The following is a 19,474-nucleotide window of genomic DNA, read 5'->3' as shown; positions in this document are numbered from 1 at the left end:
GCCTGCTGGGGAGGATGGATGCATCTTGCTGGCTCCAGCTGAGGAGCATCCAGGAACCTGGACTGAGGGAGCAGGAGATGCTCAGGCACCTGCGGATGCCCTGAGACCCTGACGACACCCTGACTTAAACTACAGGAGTCATGGTAGGAAGCAGCCCAGGGAGGGATGAGCCAGTGTCCCTGTAGCAGTTGGTGTATTGTGGGTGGCTTCTCTGCTGATTTTGTGGTGAACCCCATTGCCACTACCAGGGCTCTGGGCTTGAATCCAGTGGAGCAAGGAGGGCCTGGGTCCCCCTACCTGGCTTCCCCTCTTTGTGGGACAGCTCACTGAACTCCTCTCGTAGGGTCACTGGGTTGCGCTTCCCTACTGCTGAGGGGAGCCCTGTGGCCTCTGGGCCATGCGTCCCTGAGGCTGAATGCAGCCATATTGACTTAACTGTGGGGCTACCATGCCCTTGCCCTGCCTCACCCCACCCCTCTGGGTGATGGGGTGTACTGGCCCTGTGACAAGAGGGGTGCATCAAATCATCTAGATTTGCCTAGTTTTACAACAGGCTGCATAAAAAGCACTAGTGAAATCGTACAAACTAAAATGTCCTATAAATAGTGACTTGTTTATACACTGAACTGTAAGTATGGTATTTATATTCCAATTGATTTATTTTATAATTATATGGCAAAAATCGAGGAAATCATCAATTTTTCAGTAATCTGCTGTATTTTGTCTGGATTTTTTTTTGGTAAGCAGGTAGTTGAAGTGAAAGTTAGGGGTATGCAAGACAAATTGGACTCCTGAACTGGGTACAGTAGTCTGGAAAGGTTGAGAGTCACTGAGTTAAATTATCCAGCAGCACTGTCCTATAGGGGAGTGAGGCTCAAGGGAAGCTTTGTTCCCTTCTAGCCAATTTGTTGATCCATGAATTTTTAATATGGGGGCATAAATATTTGTTTAGGAATGAAATGTGGAACAGATGCTCTAGCATCTGATCTGTAAGTGGTTCATTTCCTACCATTGTGTTACAAACCAAGGTGGTGTTCAAAATGAGGGGTGGTGCCACCTGCAGTGGGTGTTTCAGCAGGACAGCATTAATTAACACTGTGGAGGGTTGAGTAAAATGGCCATCTCGGTAAAAAACCTGAAATAAATGGAGGCACCAGTATCCTAGGAGGAAGTTCCAAGGATTCCAAGTGCAATGGAAAACCAAAGCGGCTTAAGCCATTTAAGTGGCCTTATGTCTATGAGGGTGTTCAGTGAATTAAAGATTGGGAATCAGGAACACAGGGAGATGAGGGCAAGACAAGGGGGAGGAAATAGTGATTTGTTCTATAGAGCCACAGAAAGAGATGGTGGGGTGGGGGGAGAGAGAGAAGAAGACACCAAACTGACCCTGGGCACAGCACCAGTTGAAGTCAATGGGCTCTGACCTGCTGGCATCAATGCTGAATTTGGTCTTGAGGGTGAACTGTCTTTCCCTTGGAAACCTTCTTTTTGATGCCAGTCTGGATTGGGCATGTGGCTTTGGGGAGTTTTCTGCACCCAGACTGCTCCCTTCTGGAAGGGATGTCCAGGGAGCGCAAACTGAACAGCATAGTGATGGTTACGATATCAAGAGAAGGTCCCCTTCCGCCCCCAGCTCACTAAGGTATGAGAGGACTCTCTTCAGTGTAAGATGCTCACACCTTAGTGCCAGTTAATCCTCTGATTCAGTGTGAAACTCTACAAAGGTTGTATCCTTAACTTTTAACTCCCTAGACTTGCTGGGGACTGGCCGCTTCATAAACGTCCCCTGATTTCTGCTTCCAGACTAACTAGAAATTCTCTTGGACCATCCCTGTTCCAGGGCCTGATGAAAGGCCCCTTGCACAGCTTCAAAATACAGGGAGCACCAAGGTTGCTTAAATCAGGGATGGTCTGATTTGAGAATTGGGCCCTCACACTATCTGTGCTTTCTGTCTCCATACCCTGCTGGACCCATAGCAGGAGAGACCATGATGTCTGAACCTCAAAGCCTCTCAAGATTCACTCTGTTTCTCAAATAAAGTCACAGGCTGGTTCTACTCCAACTCAGTTGGCTCTCCCCCTGATGCTGACTATTCTATGATCTGCACCTCTCCAGGCTAAGCCAGTGCAGTCACCTATCTGTGGGGAAGGGCAAAAAGGACATGGGCATGACTGTGAGTAGCATGGCTCAGGGAATCTGCTTTCTCCCTACTGCAGGCAAGTCATGCCAGGAGCTGCTTTCGTCTTGTGTTTTTTTGTGTGCGCCATGAGTTGCTGCCGCTGGCTAGCAACTGAATACAAAATCAACCAGCTGTATGCCAGATGGGTACCACTCTGTGCTTAGCCAGGCTATCTGCACAACATGCTGGGTGCTTTATTGAGTGGGGATGAGAGTGGCATGCTTTCTGTTCTTGCTAGTTATATTCATTACAGTAGCGTCTACAGGTCCCAACTGAGAACCTGACCCCATTGTGCTGGGTGCTATATGAACACATGGTAAGAGACACTCCCTGCCTTGTGTATTTAGACTGTAAATTCTTCCAGACAGAGGAAGAGACTTGCTCATGGTCAAAGAGCTGGGAACAGATCCCAGGTCTCAAGTGCTACTGGATCACGCTGCCTCTCACACCGTTTTGCTCTTACCTTTTTTCTCTAGCTCCCTTAAATGCTCGCTGCTCTACGGGCAGTGGTGTCAACACCATCAGTTAATCTGCTGTGCAGGTGATGAGGATTACTTGAGATGAGCTTGGTACAGTGGCACCATCACCTGACATGTTTAGCTGCCTAAGCAAAAACCTTTAACAAGATTGTAGGCTTTGGCAATGCTATAAATATTCACCCTTCGTTGTAATGGGTTGAACTCTACTATGAGGGATGTGTTGGACACTCATCCATTGCATTTTAATTCAGAGCATACAGTTCTAACCTGGTTGTGTGAGAAGCCAGGGCCGAAGCCATCAGATGCCAAAAGGAAATGTTATGTAGTGAACTTGGTTTATCCAGATATTTCACATTTGGTTGGCAGAACTTGGATTAATGCACAAAGCACCCAAACTGTTTTTCAAGCAAGAGGCAAAGTAAAGCTCTCACCTAACAGACATGCAGCCACCTCTGGGGCAGGACACAGTCATTCAGTTCAGCTCTGAAATGTCACTGACACAGAGCTGGGAAAATGAGTATCTGCCTTCTCTGAAACAGCAGAGGGATGCTGAGGAGGCAGAATATAATAACTCACATTAGAATTTGGCTGGGATTCCATGAATACCCCCTGCCCTGGCCAAAAAAAGTGCCATGGGATCTTTAATGGTAATGAGGAGACCGATCTTTGGTTCTGTGCCTCATTAGACAGTTGCCAATATGTTCTTCTAGCGGGGATTGCACTAGCATTTAGCATGGGGAAATCCTGACAGTGTCCCAACAGATTATGGTGCAAAGGCTATGAGAGATCCAAGGGCATGGCATTTTCCTGCCTGTCTCCTTCCTCCTGTTCAGATACTGATCACTGAATGCCTGTGCTGTCGAATGGTATATGTGGCATCTGCCTTTCCTGAGATGGATCCTAAATCTGACACTACAGGAGTGGTCTCATGGGCTGGCATCTACATAAGTAGCAACTTGATTGTCTTTACTGGTGTGGGGTTCTCCTAAATGTTGCTATTGTGATTGTGTATTTAATCTCTCTTCCTTTTATCCATCTGTCAGGAAGGTCCCATGCTAGATGTTCTGTGTATTTAGCCCTTTCCCTAGTCACTACCTTCTTTTCCGAGAACGACCCGACACTGGGGACCTTCACACTCTGGAACTGAAGTGGGTTCTCTAGACATTAGGTCAAACCATGATCCTGAATCAGAGCACACCCTAGATTTGCGCTGCTAGACATTCACATCCAGATCTATATTTTTCAGCTTTAACTTACCTATTAGGCACACCTTTGTCTGCCCCTTTCAGAAAAGATTCTTTATTAGGTGTCTACAGGTACTGATCATTTTATATCCATCATAATAAATAAATTGAGTACTAAAAGTTGAAGTGAAACTCCACAGGCTTGGTTAACAAGCTTCATTCAAATATTTGCTTTGGTTTTAATCCATCTGAGGTTCTTGTCTCCCAAATATTGCTGACACCTTGCAGTCTTAAATGGTAAATTTCCAAAGGGCAACATGAAATTAATAGAATTTTGAAGCCATATATACATCACAATAATATCGTATGTGGACGCTAATTACGAATGCCATCCTCTTATAGTGGAAGCTTTAATCATTAGATTACTTGCCTGCTTTTTACTTCAGCTCCTTGTCCACATGTATTTGCTTCCAGCTCACAACTATGCCCTCTATTGAAACACCTTCGTCCTTCATCTGTGTTTTCTCCACAGAGGTGCTTTTTCGGAAGTTTTCCTCGTGAAGCAAAGGACCACCGGGAAGCTCTTTGCTCTAAAGTGCATCAAGAAGTCCCCTGTCATCCAGGACAGCAGCCTGGAGAACGAAATAGCCGTGCTGAAGAGGTGAGTATAATTTTGAATGTGAAACAGAGCCAACTACTTTTTCATGACCTGCAACTTTAGAACCAAAACCCTCAATCTCCCCAGGTGTAAGGGCCAGTTGCTGCTGCTGCTGCACAAATTTGCATCTCATTAAAGGGGGAAGAATAAGATGAAAGGAAGATCAATGTTTGGTATTTATTTAAAATCTCTGAAAAGGGGAATATTTGTAAAGTTTTTATTTACACACGCCCCTTGCCAAGCCCAACAGCTTTGCAGTAGAACTGGAAAAAGAAACCAACTAAAACCAAACAGTATAAAGAGTGACAGGAAAATTTAACAGTCTAAAAATAACAAAATATAGAGACTTATCCTTTGCTCACCAAAGGAGTGTAAAATGCTACCATTTTGCTTTGACAGTGTTTGACACCCACTTTGAACTGGTGTAAATGGCGACACACTGCAGGGCAGGAGAGCATCAGCCACAAAGGAGCCCGAGGCCTCTTTGAAATGGGCCTGGCTGACATGCATTAACCATTTGTTAATGCACTTTGATCCAGTCCTATGTGGACAGTCTTCAGCAGGCTAGTGCAGGGTCAGTTCACACCCCAGCTTGCCACAAATTAATGTTCATGCAGACAAGCCCTGATTCTATTCTCACTCCTGCATATATCAGGAGTCCATGTTTTGGAAGTTAGTAGAATTTTGCCCAGAGAGAAACTGGTGTGAAACAAGAGGAAGATTAGGTGCATGACTTTCAGCTTGACAATGCATCCTAAATTTTCAAGTACATCAAGAGTTGTTACAAGGAGGAGGGTGAAAAATTGTTCTCGTTAACCTCTAAAGATAGGGCAAGAACCAATGGGCTTAAATTGCACCAAAGGAGGTTTTGGTTGGGCATTAGGAAAAACTTCCTAACTGTCAGGGTGTAGTTAAGCACTGGAACAATTTGCCTAGGGAGGTTGCAGGATCTTTGTTGGAGGTTTTTTAAGGACAGGTTAGACAAATGTAATAACAAGACCATTCTTGACATAGTCCTGCCTTGAGTGCAGGGAACTGGACTACATGACCTATCGAGGTCCCTTCCAGTCCTACACTTCTATGATTATCCTCATCAAATAGGTTTGTAACCCCAATTTGTCTTTGCTGGTTGCAGAATAAAGCATGAAAACATTGTGACTCTGGAAGACATTTACGAAAGTGCAACCCACTTTTACCTGGTCATGCAGCTGTAAGTACCTTTCTGTGCAGCATAGAAACAACCATAACATTTTCCTGGTGCTGAGTGTCCATTTCAGCATCCCCACGAAGGATTCAGGCACTCAAATATGAAAGTCAAATGCACAAAAAATATCCACTCTGACATGTTCATCAATGAACTGTAAACAGGGTTTGAGATGCAACTACCCTAGACATTTCTTCATTGTGCATGGGCCACCTTTTATATTATGTTTCTAAACTCAGATCAGGATCTAACTCATCACAGTTTAGCAGGACAGGAAAGGGCAAGTTTCTAATTAAAGCTATGCTATGTACTGGGCCTGTGAAAGGGAAAATGGGCAAACGGCTCACCAGCAAAGAAAGCAGCTAGCTGTAAGGAACAGCTGAAGGTGTCCCTGCTGTGACTGGATTAAGTGTGGATTCCTCTAACAAGGATTGTTTTACTCAGATTAACTCAATAAATCAGGTCATGTGGTGGACAGCTCAGCACACAAGGCTGAAAGTTAGAAGGGAAACCCCTCCGAGCCCTTGGGGTTCAGACAATCAGTAGCAGCCCAAGCCAATTTGGATTTAAGAAATTTTCCAGTTGTACTTATTGGCTCCATGGGAATTATACTAGTGAATTATTTATGGAGCATTTCAAACGCTTGTGTCCGATTGAAGAGCCCAGTTGGTTGCATCAAGGCAATAGGTTTCAGGGCAACCCCAAACCCTGCTATGTGCATGTGTCATGGGGCTGGTACACCCTGTCCCCCTTTGGGGGAAGGGTGAAGGGGCATTATGGCCCCACAGCTGAGTTTGAATGACCACTCCTAGTCCTGAAGCAGTATGACCTAAGGTTTGGGGATCATCAAGGTGGTCCTCCTACATCAGGCTGTGTGGCCTAATGGCCAAAGTCCATATAGCTGCCCTCTTAGTCCAAGCAGCATGATCTTAGGGCCAGAGTCAATAGGGCTGCCCTCTGTCAGGGCTGTGTAGCCTAGCAGCCAGACTGGTTGGAGGGGTGGGCGGCAGCCAAGGTAGGAAGACTTGGGCCCTCCCTACTCCACCAGGTCCCAACCCAGGGCCCTGGCAGGGGCGGTGTTGCCCACCACCAGTTCGGCAGGGATTCTGCCAAACCACTATAAGCTAAGCTCCGGTTTTATGACCAATTCCCCTCTGTTTCTCTGAGTCACTTGCTACTTGTTCCTCCATGGCTTGTCTTGGGATTCCAACAGCCTCTCCTCCCCCTGTGGTGTCAGAGGTCTGGGGGTCATGGGTCATCACCATCTGGCTGGCCTCCATGCCCTAAGGTGCTGGCAGTCCCTCGGCAAGAACCTGCATCACATGTCCCTTCCCTTTGGTGGTCAGTCCCACCTGAGCTGAGTTGCTCCCTTTTATATCCATGTTCCAGCTGGAGCATGCCCAGCAGAGCTGAGGGGGTGTTGCCTCCTTGGCCCACAGAGTAGGATTAACCCCACTGAACCAATTTGGGCCTCGTACACCCTGTCAGTGTTTAGGCATCCATTGGCACTTGAGCAAGGAAAGCCCAGATACCATAGTGATGAGTGTGATCTAGATAAAGATCTAGTTTCCATATCTAGATCAAGGAAAATTTCCTGCTCTTTTCTTTTACTTTTTAATATCCATACTTTTTAGCTGGTGGTGTGTGCTATCTTCCCTCAGGGTGTCTGGCGGGGAGTTGTTTGACCGAATTTTGGAACGAGGAGTTTATACTGAGAAAGATGCGAGTATAGTGATCCAACAGGTCCTGGCAGCAGTGAAATATCTCCATGAGAATGGAATAGTTCATCGAGATTTAAAGGTATGTAGACACTGGCTCTTTGGAAACAGCATTGCCCTGTGAAATTAACAACGTCTGCAATGCAGCACTGCAGAGTTCACTAGCACACAGTGAAATTCTACTAATGTTCACCAGCTTTAAGATCATGCTAATGTCACTATCACCACCCAGTAGAGCATCTCCCTTCCCCCCAAGACTGACCCTCATGCTTTCATTGCCAAAAGCTCATGCTCAAATAAATTGGTTAGTCTCTAAGGTGCCACAAGTCCTCCTTTTCTTTTTTCTAAAAGCACACAAGGCTCCTATGTAAGGTGCAGAGGCAACTCCATTTGGTGGTAACAGTAGCCGGTTGCACCAAACACACTTATCCATAAAGTTGTGCTCAGAGAGTGTTAACCTGACTCCTGAATTCCACAGAGCCACTGCCTGGAATCTGAACCTCACTCTGTATTCTGTGCAGTGACTATCTAGAGGTTTTAGTGAATCATCATACTGTTTGTTCTGCTGGCCTAGAAGTCAAAGAGCTTCTTGAAGTGGCAGGTGAACTGTTTACAAACCAATTAACTCCAATGGCTCTCTTGCCATAGGGGCCTCTAAAGAGAGGCCAGTGGCATAATCCATTGTTTATACAAGTGTCCCCTGGCACCAGCAATAGGAATGAAGTCTACAAGCATATGGGTACATAACAGGGTGTCCATACCTGGAGTCATTGCTGGTGAGAATACAGATATGGGCCTGTTCTGGCCTAGATTCCTTAGACAATGTCACTTCAGCTCACAATAACAGTCAAGGTTGTCTGGTTTTCCCCATATAAGGCTGCAGCATCAGCAGCAAAATACAGAACTCCTTTGGATTGAGTGTCAAACCTGGTCCAATATTGAAGTAAAACTATTTGTACTATGGTAGGGTCCAGGGGCCCCACATGCAGTAAGACCACCCCTGTCCCAGGGAATTGACAGTCTAGGTTCTAGAAGGGTGCTTATCTGATGCTCATTTCTGCAGTATCTGAATGCCTTGATCTCACTGATGGGTTTATCTTCAACAGCCCTGTGCAATAGGGAAGTATTACTCACCCTTACAGAAAGGGAATTGAAGCACAGGGTAGATGAAATGACTTGCCCAGGGTCGCACAGGCTGTGTCTAGGAAATTAACTTGGGTCTCAAGTCCCAGCCCAGTGCCCTACCCCCTAGAGCATCCTTCCTACCTAAAACAAACCCTATAAGAGGAATCCAGTTGGTAGAGCAGACAACAGGCATAGTGGGGAGAACCTAGGAATGTATTCACCATGTTACTGATGTGGTTTTTAGAGCAAAGTTGCCATTATCTCTGGCCACCGTTTTTATTTGTGCATGAACAGAAGCACAGATGACCCCATCATTTGTCAATTGTAGTTGTCCCTCTTTCATTGTTGGTGCAGCATTTAAATCCTAACCATTTCCTACCGACAGCCTGAAAACCTGCTTTACCTGACTCCTGAAGAAAACTCCAAAATCATGATCACGGACTTTGGCTTGTCTAAAATGGAGCAGAATGGCATCATGTCCACTGCTTGTGGGACTCCAGGATATGTTGGTGAGCAAGGGGGCAAGGATGGACTTTCTCACTGACCTACATGACACAGGCCTACGTAAGCCTCCCAGGCACTTTCCAGAAGAAAGCAAAGAAATAACATGCTTATGCATATTAGTAACATGCTAATACACTGTGTAGGTGGCAGAAAAATCCAACTGGGGACATGGTTTTTAAGGACAGCAAATCTCAGACTTAAAAGACAAGGTGTGCAATATACACTTTTTAAATTACAGCCAAATCTTGAAGTTGTTTTTTTTAATTATAAAAAAATGTATGGGAGTTTTGCTTGAGTAAGGATTTCAGGATTTGGCCTGTAAGTAATATTTTTGGGGATTCCCTTGTGTCTGGTTAGAACATGTCTGAAACAGCTTGACCAATGGCTTGAGAGCTCCCATCTCCAAATTGACTTGCACAAGGCTAGAGTGCAATCGGTCTGTCTTTACATGTTCCCCATCTGTAAAATGTAACAGTAGGGAGCCCATCCTAGGCTCTGGACCCCAACCCATATATTGAAAATCACAAAATAAACAAATTAGTATGACTCATCACAAGGGGTGGTAGAGCTAATGTATGTCAGACAGCATTTTGAGGCTATAAAGTTCTGTGTAAGAACAACCAGGTATAAAAGATCAAACCCAGAACCTGGCTCCTAGGAACACACAGGAACTGAGATCCAAAGGTTGGAAGCTTAAGCTAGACAAATTCAGACTAAGGTGCAAATTTTTAACAGTGAGGGTAATAACCATTGAGAATTTACATTTATAGATCTGAAGTGGAGTCTCAATCACTTCAAGTCTATAAATCAACACAATGGTTTTCTAAAAAGAGGGGGTCTATAGCTCAACCAGAGGTTAGGCTTGATTCACACATTAGAGTGACCTTTGTTATGCAGGTCACATTAGATTATCCTGTTCTTTCTAGTCTTAAAATCTGAGTCTGTCGCCTCGCTGCTACTTGGGATTCGGTGGGTGGCAAATGCACAGAACTCTGTTTGTACACACAAGTCACTAACTCCCTCTCCAGTCTGAAAGCCTCACAGATCAGGTCGATGAGAAGCCAGTTATTGGATGTCCAGTCACTTGCTATCCTGAAATGGTTTATATTGCCTAACTTTGATTTGCTTTTGATTTCCTGTAGCTCCAGAGGTCCTAGCACAGAAACCATATAGCAAAGCTGTAGATTGCTGGTCTATAGGAGTCATTACCTATATCTTGTGAGTATAAGCCAACAGCACCCTTGCTTTTTTTGACAGGTGCTCAGGATTCTTCACTGGTGTGGCCCCTTGTGTGATCCCCCCATATGCTTGTGCAAAATGAGTGTGACATGCCACCGGTTTAGGAGCCCTCATTTGTTCACAAGGTGAAAGGCAGTGAAGAGTCAGTGTAATAAAGACTGCAGCCCAATTCACTATAGAGCCCACACTGTGCACTATTCCTTCAGTACCATCACTATTATCCAGCATCCCCTCTGTGCTTTCTAGGTTCAGCTGCATCCCATTAGCTGCACACCAGCTGTGGCTGTCCTGACATTGCTGCACTGAAGCTTTTAACCTTTTTCTGAATTCATACACCCAGACTGCGCTGTGTGGTGGGGATACATACCACCTTCTCCATTCTTCACTTATCCTTGGGATACACACCAGCTGACCCTGGTAGAGTTAAAAAAGCTTGTGTGCATGGAGAGAGGAGCTAATCAACTTCCTGTTCTGCTCCAGGCTGTGTGGATACCCTCCCTTCTACGAAGAGACAGAATCCAAGCTGTTTGAAAAGATTAAAGAAGGCTACTATGAGTTTGAGTCTCCATTTTGGGATGCTATCTCTGAGTCAGGTAAATCTCACCCACTGGGCAGCGCTTTATTAGCACCCTGTCCCTCTCAGGCATGCAACATCTGCAATCCAGAACTCTCCGGATCCTGGATGGGCTGGACTCTACAAGGGAGTGCAAGTGAAGGAGAGTTTAGTGAATCGCATCCTCACATTTTCCACAGCAAGTTATTTTCTTTGCTTCCTGGCCATAGTAAGGGTTTCCATGCACCTTTCTCTGAAGCATCTGGTGCAGGCCAGGGTCAGAGATGGGATACTGCACTGGGTAGGCCACAGGTTTGATCCACTCTGGCAATCCCTACATTTCAGCAATAAAACTTGAGCCATCTTCAGTTAACATGGGCCCCTTAAGCAATGTGTATCTACTAAACACATGTCCATTTTACCTTTGGGACAGTGTTACAATACTGTGGGTTTAGACATGGAACATTTGATGCTTAAGCAGCATGTTTTATCTGCCAGTGTTTGCTGTCAGCTTTAGGATTACTTCCTGTAAGTGTTAAGACATGATTCTATCTCTGTTCCCCACAAACAGCCAAGGATTTCATCTGTCGCTTACTGGAGAAGGATCCAAATGAGAGGTTCACCTGTGAGAAAGCCCTGAGGCACCCCTGGTGAGAGCAACATATCTCCTCACATGTGCACCTAACATTGCTGGTCTCCACATTTAGTACTGGAGTGCTATCTGTAGCCTACAGAATGGTGATGTTACTATTCTCTAGTTTTTTCTTTGCAATCTGACTTGGAATGTTCTGTCTTCTTTCATTTTTTTGTGAAGAAAGTGACTATTTGTGCACGGTTCACCTTTAAGATGGAGGGGAAACAATCCCACTGATATTTTCTCAACTCTGAAGTGTTTGTATTATGTTTTGTTGCTGTTTTTCCCTTTTGGGTTTAATTACTCTTGATTGAATGTACAAAGTAGTTATCTGCCTCCAGAATATGGAATGCCTCTCAAATGCCATCTGCCTACAAGCCTGTTTCTTCTTTCCCCAACTGCAGGATTGATGGAAATACAGCCCTTCACCGGGACATATACCCATCTGTCAGTGCTCAGATCCAGAAAAACTTTGCAAAGAGCAAATGGAGGGTAGGTTGTGTTGCCATTGGGTGCTCTAGAATTATTTCCAAAGCAATTCCAGTTGCTGCAATCTAGCCATGAGCACACCTTCAACACCACAAATGGGACCCCTTCCCCCAGAAATCAATTTGGACATCTTGCATGACCATTATTTATATTATGGTAGGACCAAGAGGTCGCAGCTAAAATTAGAGCCCCTCCATAGTGCTGAATATGATACAAAAACAATACGACACAGATCTTAAAATCTAGACAAAGGATGGATTAGGAAGGATTAGTCCCATATTACATGGGGGGGAACTGGGGCACCAAGCAACTGACTTGCCTGTGGGAACTGAACCCAGGTTTCTCGTGTCTTACCCTCACACCTGTCCTTCCTCTGTCAGCTAATCTTGTGAGATTGGCACTGCTTCCTGGTTGCAGTGAGGTTGGCAATGCTGCAAGAACAGCCTCTTCCATGGCATTTTAATTACTCTAGCTCAAAACTGAACCCTATTTTTGAACAAATCTTGCTGCTCTGACCAGTCTGTAAGTAACAGTAAATTCCACAGCTGCCTTATCAAAAAGGGTGGGTGAAATTCTCCCCTGCATTTCCTTATGCTGGGGTTGAACATGGCCCATCTTCAGAGCAGCATGGCACTAATTAGTAAATTGCTAATCAGGAGATATCCTCCATTCGCTCAGCAGCTTGGGAGATGGTCATGGTGGTTTTATGTCCTCTTCCTCAGCAAGCCTTCAATGCTGCAGCTGTTGTGCGCCACATGAAGAAACTCCACATGAACTGCCATGCACAGGCTGACGTCAGCCTCCCGGTCATACAAGTGTCAGAAGTATCCAGACCCAACAGCCCTATGGTCACCAGCCAAGAGGTGCCCACTCAAGACAAGAAGCTGCTAATCCCCATGTTAGCATGTCAAATTCCTCCCAGCCAGCTTGACCAAAACACCCAGATGACACTGAGCAACCCATTAGATCACTTGGTTAATGGGTCGCTCTCAGTTGACAAGTGCTTGATCCTGCCGGACAATCCAAGCCCTCCAACTAGAACTTCTTGCAGTTGCAGTTCAGCTTCTGGAGGGCATGAGAAGGTGAAGACTGTCTTCTGTTCGGAGTCAGCACTACTTAAAAAAGCTGCCAAAAACCAGTAGGTAGCCACATTGTCCATTCTAAATATTGAGCCAGATTTATCTTCACAGCACAGTCCCTGCAACCAAGTGGCACTAGGCTTTGTGGAAACATGGCAGATGCATTGCGTTCCAAGCACCAGCTGTAGGTGGGAAAGGGGGTGGGGGGGGAAGAGGCAGATGGAATTTTGGATAGGTGTGGCCGGCCAAACTCCCTCCCACTCCCTTGGAGGAGAGCCTTGGGCATCAGGTTGAGACACATTGGCCAGGTGACATGGCAGAGTCCTCAATGTACTGATATACCAGAGGGCTTCAGTTCCCCAGCATCCTCAATCTGGTGCCTGTCCACAATTTGGAAGGGCCTATTTTTTGGTTTTGTTTTGCAGTTGCTAAAAATACTGGTCCTGCTCCTCAGCTGGCATTAATTGCACAGTTATGCCCTTTGAGTAGCTGGCCTACTGTTTATATTAGAAATAGCTATTTCTGCTCAACTGAAGAATGTACCTACTCTCTCTTCACATTTTGCATTTTTCTCTTTCCACCTCCTCAAAACCAGTCACTTCAAATCAGAGGTTATCGTACCCATGAAAACCAGTAACAATTCATACCGTGGCACTGGGCAAACTGGTGTGTGTTTGGTCATGTGATTGGCAAGTCATCCATTTGAGCCAACACATCTTTAACAGTAAGTGCACCAAGATCAAAAGGATTATTGCTTTAAAGTGATGAAGCAAAAAGTCTATGGATTATAGAGTTTTCTGGGTGGAATAAGCTTTTGTTTTGGTTGTAATCAAGGCTGAGCAATGTCATGGCAGCAAGAGTCTGACAAACTGAAGCATCTTTCAACTTCTGTTCAGACCAATTCTGTGAATCCAGGGTCCAGATTGGTTTCCATGGGAGTTGCTCACATCCTGTTGCATGAGAATAGGGCCCCTCTGGGCTCTAACCTATAGAAGAGAGGTAGCACATAGCCCTGCCATTCTGAACTATAAACAATTGGGAGTTATTAAATCAGAGCAACCACAAACTGGACAATGTCAGTGACTATAAGCTGTTGCCACATAACTGCTCCATGGGGGCCTATATAAAATGTGATTGAGGGAGTCACAATCCAGCTCAGAGGAGGCAAGTGTCCATATCTCTCAAACCACCAGCACAGTCAGCACTGACTGGCTCCTTAGTCATTCTCAGCAGACATCAAGGACTGATTGGGCCATGAAACCTGAACTACTTTCCCATCCTTAGCTGGGATTCACCCAAGTCAGGTCTGAAACCTAGTGGCCCCACAGCCTCAGGAAGCCTGCACTGCTACCCAAAGCTCTGCTCTTAATTAGAAAGAGATCACCTACCAGAGGCACAGGAATGTCTGTGTGAGCATGGAAGTGGCTTTTTTTGACTGCAGATGAGATGAATTTGTACTACTGTAAGTAAGCACTAAGAAGTATTAGGATTAGACATTGCATGAAGGAAAATATTCCCCCAAACTAAGGTGAGGATGTTAGCTCAGTTCTCAACATCTACTTGGGAGAAGTCAGTCTTGCTTTATAGTACAGTTCCAAATTCTCTATAAAAGGCTAATAGATATACAGACATGAGCAATAAGTTACCAGTAGCTTTATGCACATCAGCAGAAAGTTATCAACCTGTTGGAGTCCATTCCAATTGATTAATCACTTAGTAATCCTTTATAAGCTGCAGATTAATGGAACCAAGCTAGCCCTGGTGCTGTAAGTTAAAGAAACACAGGCTGCAGGAACTGTCCACTGAAACAATTCTAACAGTGACATTGAACTCTCTCCCATTCCAGAAGGGCTGATTTACTGATTTCTGCACTTCACAGCCAGACAGCACTAGCACGAGGAGGGGAGACTGAATCCTGGCAGAAGCAGACAGGGAGCCATTTCTCAGAGGAGAGCAGCCATGTGGTGGAGAGCTGCACACTTTTTACTCCGAAGTAATCCTTCAAAGCAACAACCTTGAAGAGTATCTGTCTCATGAGAACATGGAGCAGTTGCTTGAGAGAAGGGAGGTGTAAGCACATGAGGCTTCTGCTAGCACCTTCCATCTATATGATACATACGTCCTTGCACAAGGCTGTATCTTCGTTCTTTGTAGAGATTGTGTAGTTGTTCAATGTGTAACAAACATGCTGTACAGTATAATTCTTTTAAAGCAAAGCCAATGGTATTTGTTTAGTCTATACCTCTCTGCTAGGTTTGCTGCTTACTCCTGAGCTCCAGCATGTTGAAGTCCAATATCAATTGCCTCTCTTGGGTGTGCAGTTTTCCTCAAGCTGTGAAAAGAGAGAACTTGCTACCATCCTCCACCTGTCTGATCAAAATGAGGTCTGAATTACCTGCTTCCACATCTGTAATTGTGTAATAAACACTATGCTTAATAAAGCTGACTTTTATTTTGTAAAGTGCCTGGTGGTTAGACAAGGAAGTGGTCTCTTAAACCTCCCACTGCAAATGCAGACCTGTTCCCTACAGTCTTCAGTTTGCAACATATTGTCTAACTCCACCTGGATGGTATCTAACTCCACCTGAGAGCACCACTGCTCTTATGTTTGTATAAATATGGCTTATTCAGTTATCTGCTCCTGGGCCTGGTCTTATATTTATCTGTAGCCTTAGTTCTGCTCCTCTTATGACTCCCTTAGAAGAACTAAATGCACTGTACCAGAAAAGTTAAACCTCAACTCTGGTCTTTTTCATTCAAAAGGTAAAATCCAGGTGCTAAAACAAACATCCCCTGTCACATTAACAAACCTCATACAGAAATAACTCCTTCCAAAAGGCTTTTTTCATTAGTTATATCTTCCCCCTTTCCTAGAGCCCCCCAGGGTTGCTTCAGCCAGGCCATATAACATTCATTCTCTCCAGAGGCATTTTTGTCCTTTTGGGCTCCATGCTAGCATTTTCTAAAGCTACAGTAGTTCTGTTACCAAAGACACTAAGTGTGAGAACAAGAAAATTCTGTGAGAGGGGATTAGCTACCCCAGTCAGTGTTTGAACAGAAGGCAGACTCTGCAATTACAGGGCAAGATGGAGTCCCAGCAGCTCATTGATTGATTAGCAACCGGTGTAGTAGGCGATTCTTTCATGGATATGACTGCTGATCTTTTCCACTTGCTCCTCCAGGCCTGCAAGGCTGGCTGACTTGATGATTAATGCATTGTTGCTTTTCTGAATTTCCATTTCTATACCTGAGGAGAGAGCAAGTCGGGGTTAGGGGAAGATAGTCCAGAAAAATGATATTGTGCCCTAAGGCCTTCATCACCCTTCTGAAAATCTACACCCTCTCAATGTAAGTCAGGAGAGCAATATGAGAACCCACCAGAACAGCCAGACACACTAGCCCTGCCTAGGACATGTCCAAACCAGTCAGTAAGTACATCAGAAAGCCACTGTCCAGGGCACCCCATAACATCAGTCAATGTTTCTTTCCAATAAAGCCACTCCAGACAGTGACCATTGAAGTCAATGGAAATTCCATTGCTGACATCAATGGCTGAGCAGAAACAAGCCCATACTGTATGCACCTTGTGTTTTAGAAGGGAAATTGCACACTAACCTATATAGCAACATCAAGACTCCTTGCTGAGTTCAGCAGTCTACAAACAGCATTAAGTGACTAGCAGCAGCATCCGATCAAATCCCTGACACGGAGAGGCACCTTTGGTGAATGCTGTTCACTAGAGCCACTGCTTTATCACTGAAAGCAGTGCCACAGCTCTGGCCTGATAACTACTTGGGCTCAGTGCCATTCTCCAACTTGAAAGGCTTGAGCCTTCTGGCCAGGGCACTTAATCTGCAGTGTGGCTGGTACCCAAAGCACACTGAATGAGGCCCTTAGACATGAGGGCTGGAAATGAATGCATGGTGCATCCGTGTATAGGAGAGGAAATAGAGAAGCAGGTTCTTGAAGCTAGTCCATGGGGGTTGAGTGGCACGGTGGAGTTGGTACATCGGCTTTTGCTCTCCAGCTGCAAGTTCCGATCGCTGCATGGGCCACAAGGGATTTGGTGGAGTCTCAGCTTCAGTTCCCCTTGCATGCCTCTCACAAAACACCTACACCACTGGCATGGAGGGGAAAGGTACTGAAATTACACAGCAGGGCCCAAATTCATCCTGGTGAGGCCAGGGAGGAGCATGGCATGAGATTTCTGTTACTCAACCCCATAACGTTCCACTGCAACATTATCTAGCAGCAACAGAAGCAGCAACCGGAGCTGTGCAAAGTGCTGTGAGGTTCAGTGAAGAGATGTGACAAATGGTGGGCACATTAATCAATCCCTTTGTCATGAAAGCCACAAAGCAGAATCCAGTTGTCTGGGTTTCTGTGGCTAACACATTTGTCCTCCAAGTTCTTCACTTAGGAGGGTGTTTCTTGTATCTACAAGCAGAATCACTCATTCAGGGCTTGGCTAGATTAAGGGAATTTGTACTCGCGTAATTACATTACATTCCTGGGGCCAAACAGGGTTTACATAAGAGTGACTCACCATGCTGGTTTACACCTACACTAGGGCTTTGGATCAATGTAGAGGGAGGAGGATGAGGAACCTAATATAGAGAGGGCTTCAGCCATCTAATTCTGCACCACTCCCTCTCAGTCTTCTGTTCTTCTTCTAGTTCCATTCCCTCATCACCTGGCATTATGCTCTGACAAAGCCTGCACAAATTTACTTACTTTCCATCCTGAGCATCATAGCCCAGGTTTCTTCAAAGAGCGCTTTTGCCTCCCTGTCGATACTTTGGATCCTGCTGTCCTGCACTCCCAGTGTCGAACTCTGTCCCATCCGCCTCTTCAGCTCATCATATTTTTGTTTTACCCGTTCAAATCCCTGTGGGAAAGCGAATGAGCAGTGCAGGTGAACTCAAGCAAATAAATGAGGTCCAAGTGATGAATGACCTCTAGACACTGCATTGGAGCTCTGTGTTATAAATGGCCATTATTACTATTATAGAGATATTAAAGACCATAATACATTTACATACTGGTTTCCAATGCCTTCACAGAAACCAATAATTCAGCATCATCTGGATTAACATGTTGCGTTCTGGTCACCCCATCTCAAAAAGAATGTTGCAGAAATAGCAATAAGAATAATCAAGGGCCTGGAAAATTCTCATATAAAGAGACGTTGAAAAGATTGGCATTGTTCACTATAGAAAGGAGATGAAGAAGAGGGACAAGATAATAGCATATCAAATAATGAATAGTTTAGAGTTGAGAGAGAGAGAGAGATCAGGAACTTCTGTTCTCCCTGTTTCATAACACAGGAAGAAGGGGACATTCAAAACTGATAAAAGAAAATTCCTTCTCACATGTGTAATTCAATTGTGGGACTCACTGCCTCAGGAAGTCATTGAGGCCACAAAATTAGCTAGATTCAAAAAAGGATTGGATATTTCTATGGATAAAAAGAAAATGCAGAGTTATAATAGTCAATGCTAACCATTTTTGGCAGGGATATTAAACCTTGTGCTTCAGGGCTGAAGTCAAACTAATTGTTAGACCAAGATGAGACCTAATGTGGGGGCAGATATCCTACTTCTGCTACTGCAGGGTTCTTACACCTTCCTCTAAGCGACTGGGTGCTGGCAATTGGCAGAGGTGAGATAAGTAGACTAGATGGACCTTAGGTCTGAACCAGTCTGGTAATTCCTATGTTCCTAAAAACAGAGTAATTCACTTTCCATGCAGCATTCAAGTATGTTCTGCACTTATGTGGCTTTGCTCCTGCATGAGAAGAAGAAGCTAGTAACAGATTATGGGCAGAGTCATTCCTAGGCTCTTACGAGACCTCCCTTGTACCTGCTGAGTGCTCCTTGCTTGCTCAATGGCTTCTTTTGCTCTCTGCTGAGCATCTGTGGCCTGCAACTGATTCTGCTCCGCCCTGTGCCGCAGTTGGCTGATTCTCTCGGTGAAGTTGTCCAGCTGATCAGTAATGTCTCTCATACTCTTCTCCGTTGGACCAAGGACAGCCTGGATCTGAAAGCCAAAGGTGTTTGGTATTTTAAAGAAAAGCTCCTCCCAGAACATCATTAATGATATATCATCCTCACAGGCACGCTTATGATTTATTATTGGTCTGTAATACAGACTCAGCAGTGAGTACAGCCCCCAAACCAGGGTCCCACCATGATAGGCTCTGTTTAGCTCAACAGAACAAAGATGGGGTAGGCAACAAGGAGAAAAACAGTCCGACTTTTACAGCAAGCCAATTTTGCTAGGATCCTGCCTCTTTGCCACAATGGTGGGGCATCATTGCACCAGCAGGGTAGGATGAAAATGGGCGGGAGGGGCAAGGATGTGATTAGTAACTTACCCTCAGTGGCAAGGCACTTTGCAGGGAGTTCCACAAGAGTTTCAAAGGAGCA

The 19,474-nt window shown here is 45.0% G+C and overlaps 2 protein-coding genes across 3 annotated transcripts in view; one reads left to right on the top strand and one right to left on the bottom strand.

Moving 5' to 3' along the window:
- Positions 1-15,452, top strand: part of CAMK1G (calcium/calmodulin dependent protein kinase IG) — a 33,335-nt gene extending 17,883 nt beyond the window's left edge. Inside the window, exons 3-13 of one of the 2 annotated variants that reach the window (XM_074936041.1) lie at positions 4,376-4,504; positions 5,637-5,711; positions 7,367-7,505; positions 8,934-9,057; positions 10,195-10,270; positions 10,772-10,884; positions 11,416-11,494; positions 11,883-11,970; positions 12,690-13,105; positions 13,642-13,770; positions 14,926-15,452. In XM_074936041.1, the coding sequence (XP_074792142.1) occupies positions 4,376-4,504; positions 5,637-5,711; positions 7,367-7,505; positions 8,934-9,057; positions 10,195-10,270; positions 10,772-10,884; positions 11,416-11,494; positions 11,883-11,970; positions 12,690-13,105; positions 13,642-13,732 (1,330 nt within the window). In that variant the 3' untranslated portion in view covers positions 13,733-13,770; positions 14,926-15,452. Of the gene's footprint in view, positions 1-4,375; positions 4,505-5,636; positions 5,712-7,366; positions 7,506-8,933; positions 9,058-10,194; positions 10,271-10,771; positions 10,885-11,415; positions 11,495-11,882; positions 11,971-12,689; positions 13,106-13,641; positions 13,771-14,892 lie in introns of both variants that reach the window. The other variant, XM_074936040.1, reaches the window with a different exon arrangement.
- LAMB3 (laminin subunit beta 3) overlaps positions 14,733-19,474 on the bottom strand; it is a 47,227-nt gene continuing 42,485 nt past the window's right edge. Inside the window, exons 21-23 of the mRNA XM_074936039.1 lie at positions 18,909-19,085; positions 17,781-17,934; positions 14,733-16,293 (exon numbers count right to left, since the gene is read on the bottom strand). Of these exons, the coding sequence (XP_074792140.1) occupies positions 16,160-16,293; positions 17,781-17,934; positions 18,909-19,085 (465 nt within the window). The 3' untranslated portion in view covers positions 14,733-16,159. The remainder of the gene's footprint in view (positions 16,294-17,780; positions 17,935-18,908; positions 19,086-19,474) is intronic.

Source organism: Natator depressus, chromosome 21, assembly GCF_965152275.1.
Source record: "Natator depressus isolate rNatDep1 chromosome 21, rNatDep2.hap1, whole genome shotgun sequence".
NCBI classification, from domain to species: Eukaryota; Metazoa; Chordata; order Testudines; family Cheloniidae; genus Natator; species Natator depressus.
Note: the sequence above shows the minus strand (reverse complement) of the source record. Positions and strands in the feature narration are given on the sequence as shown.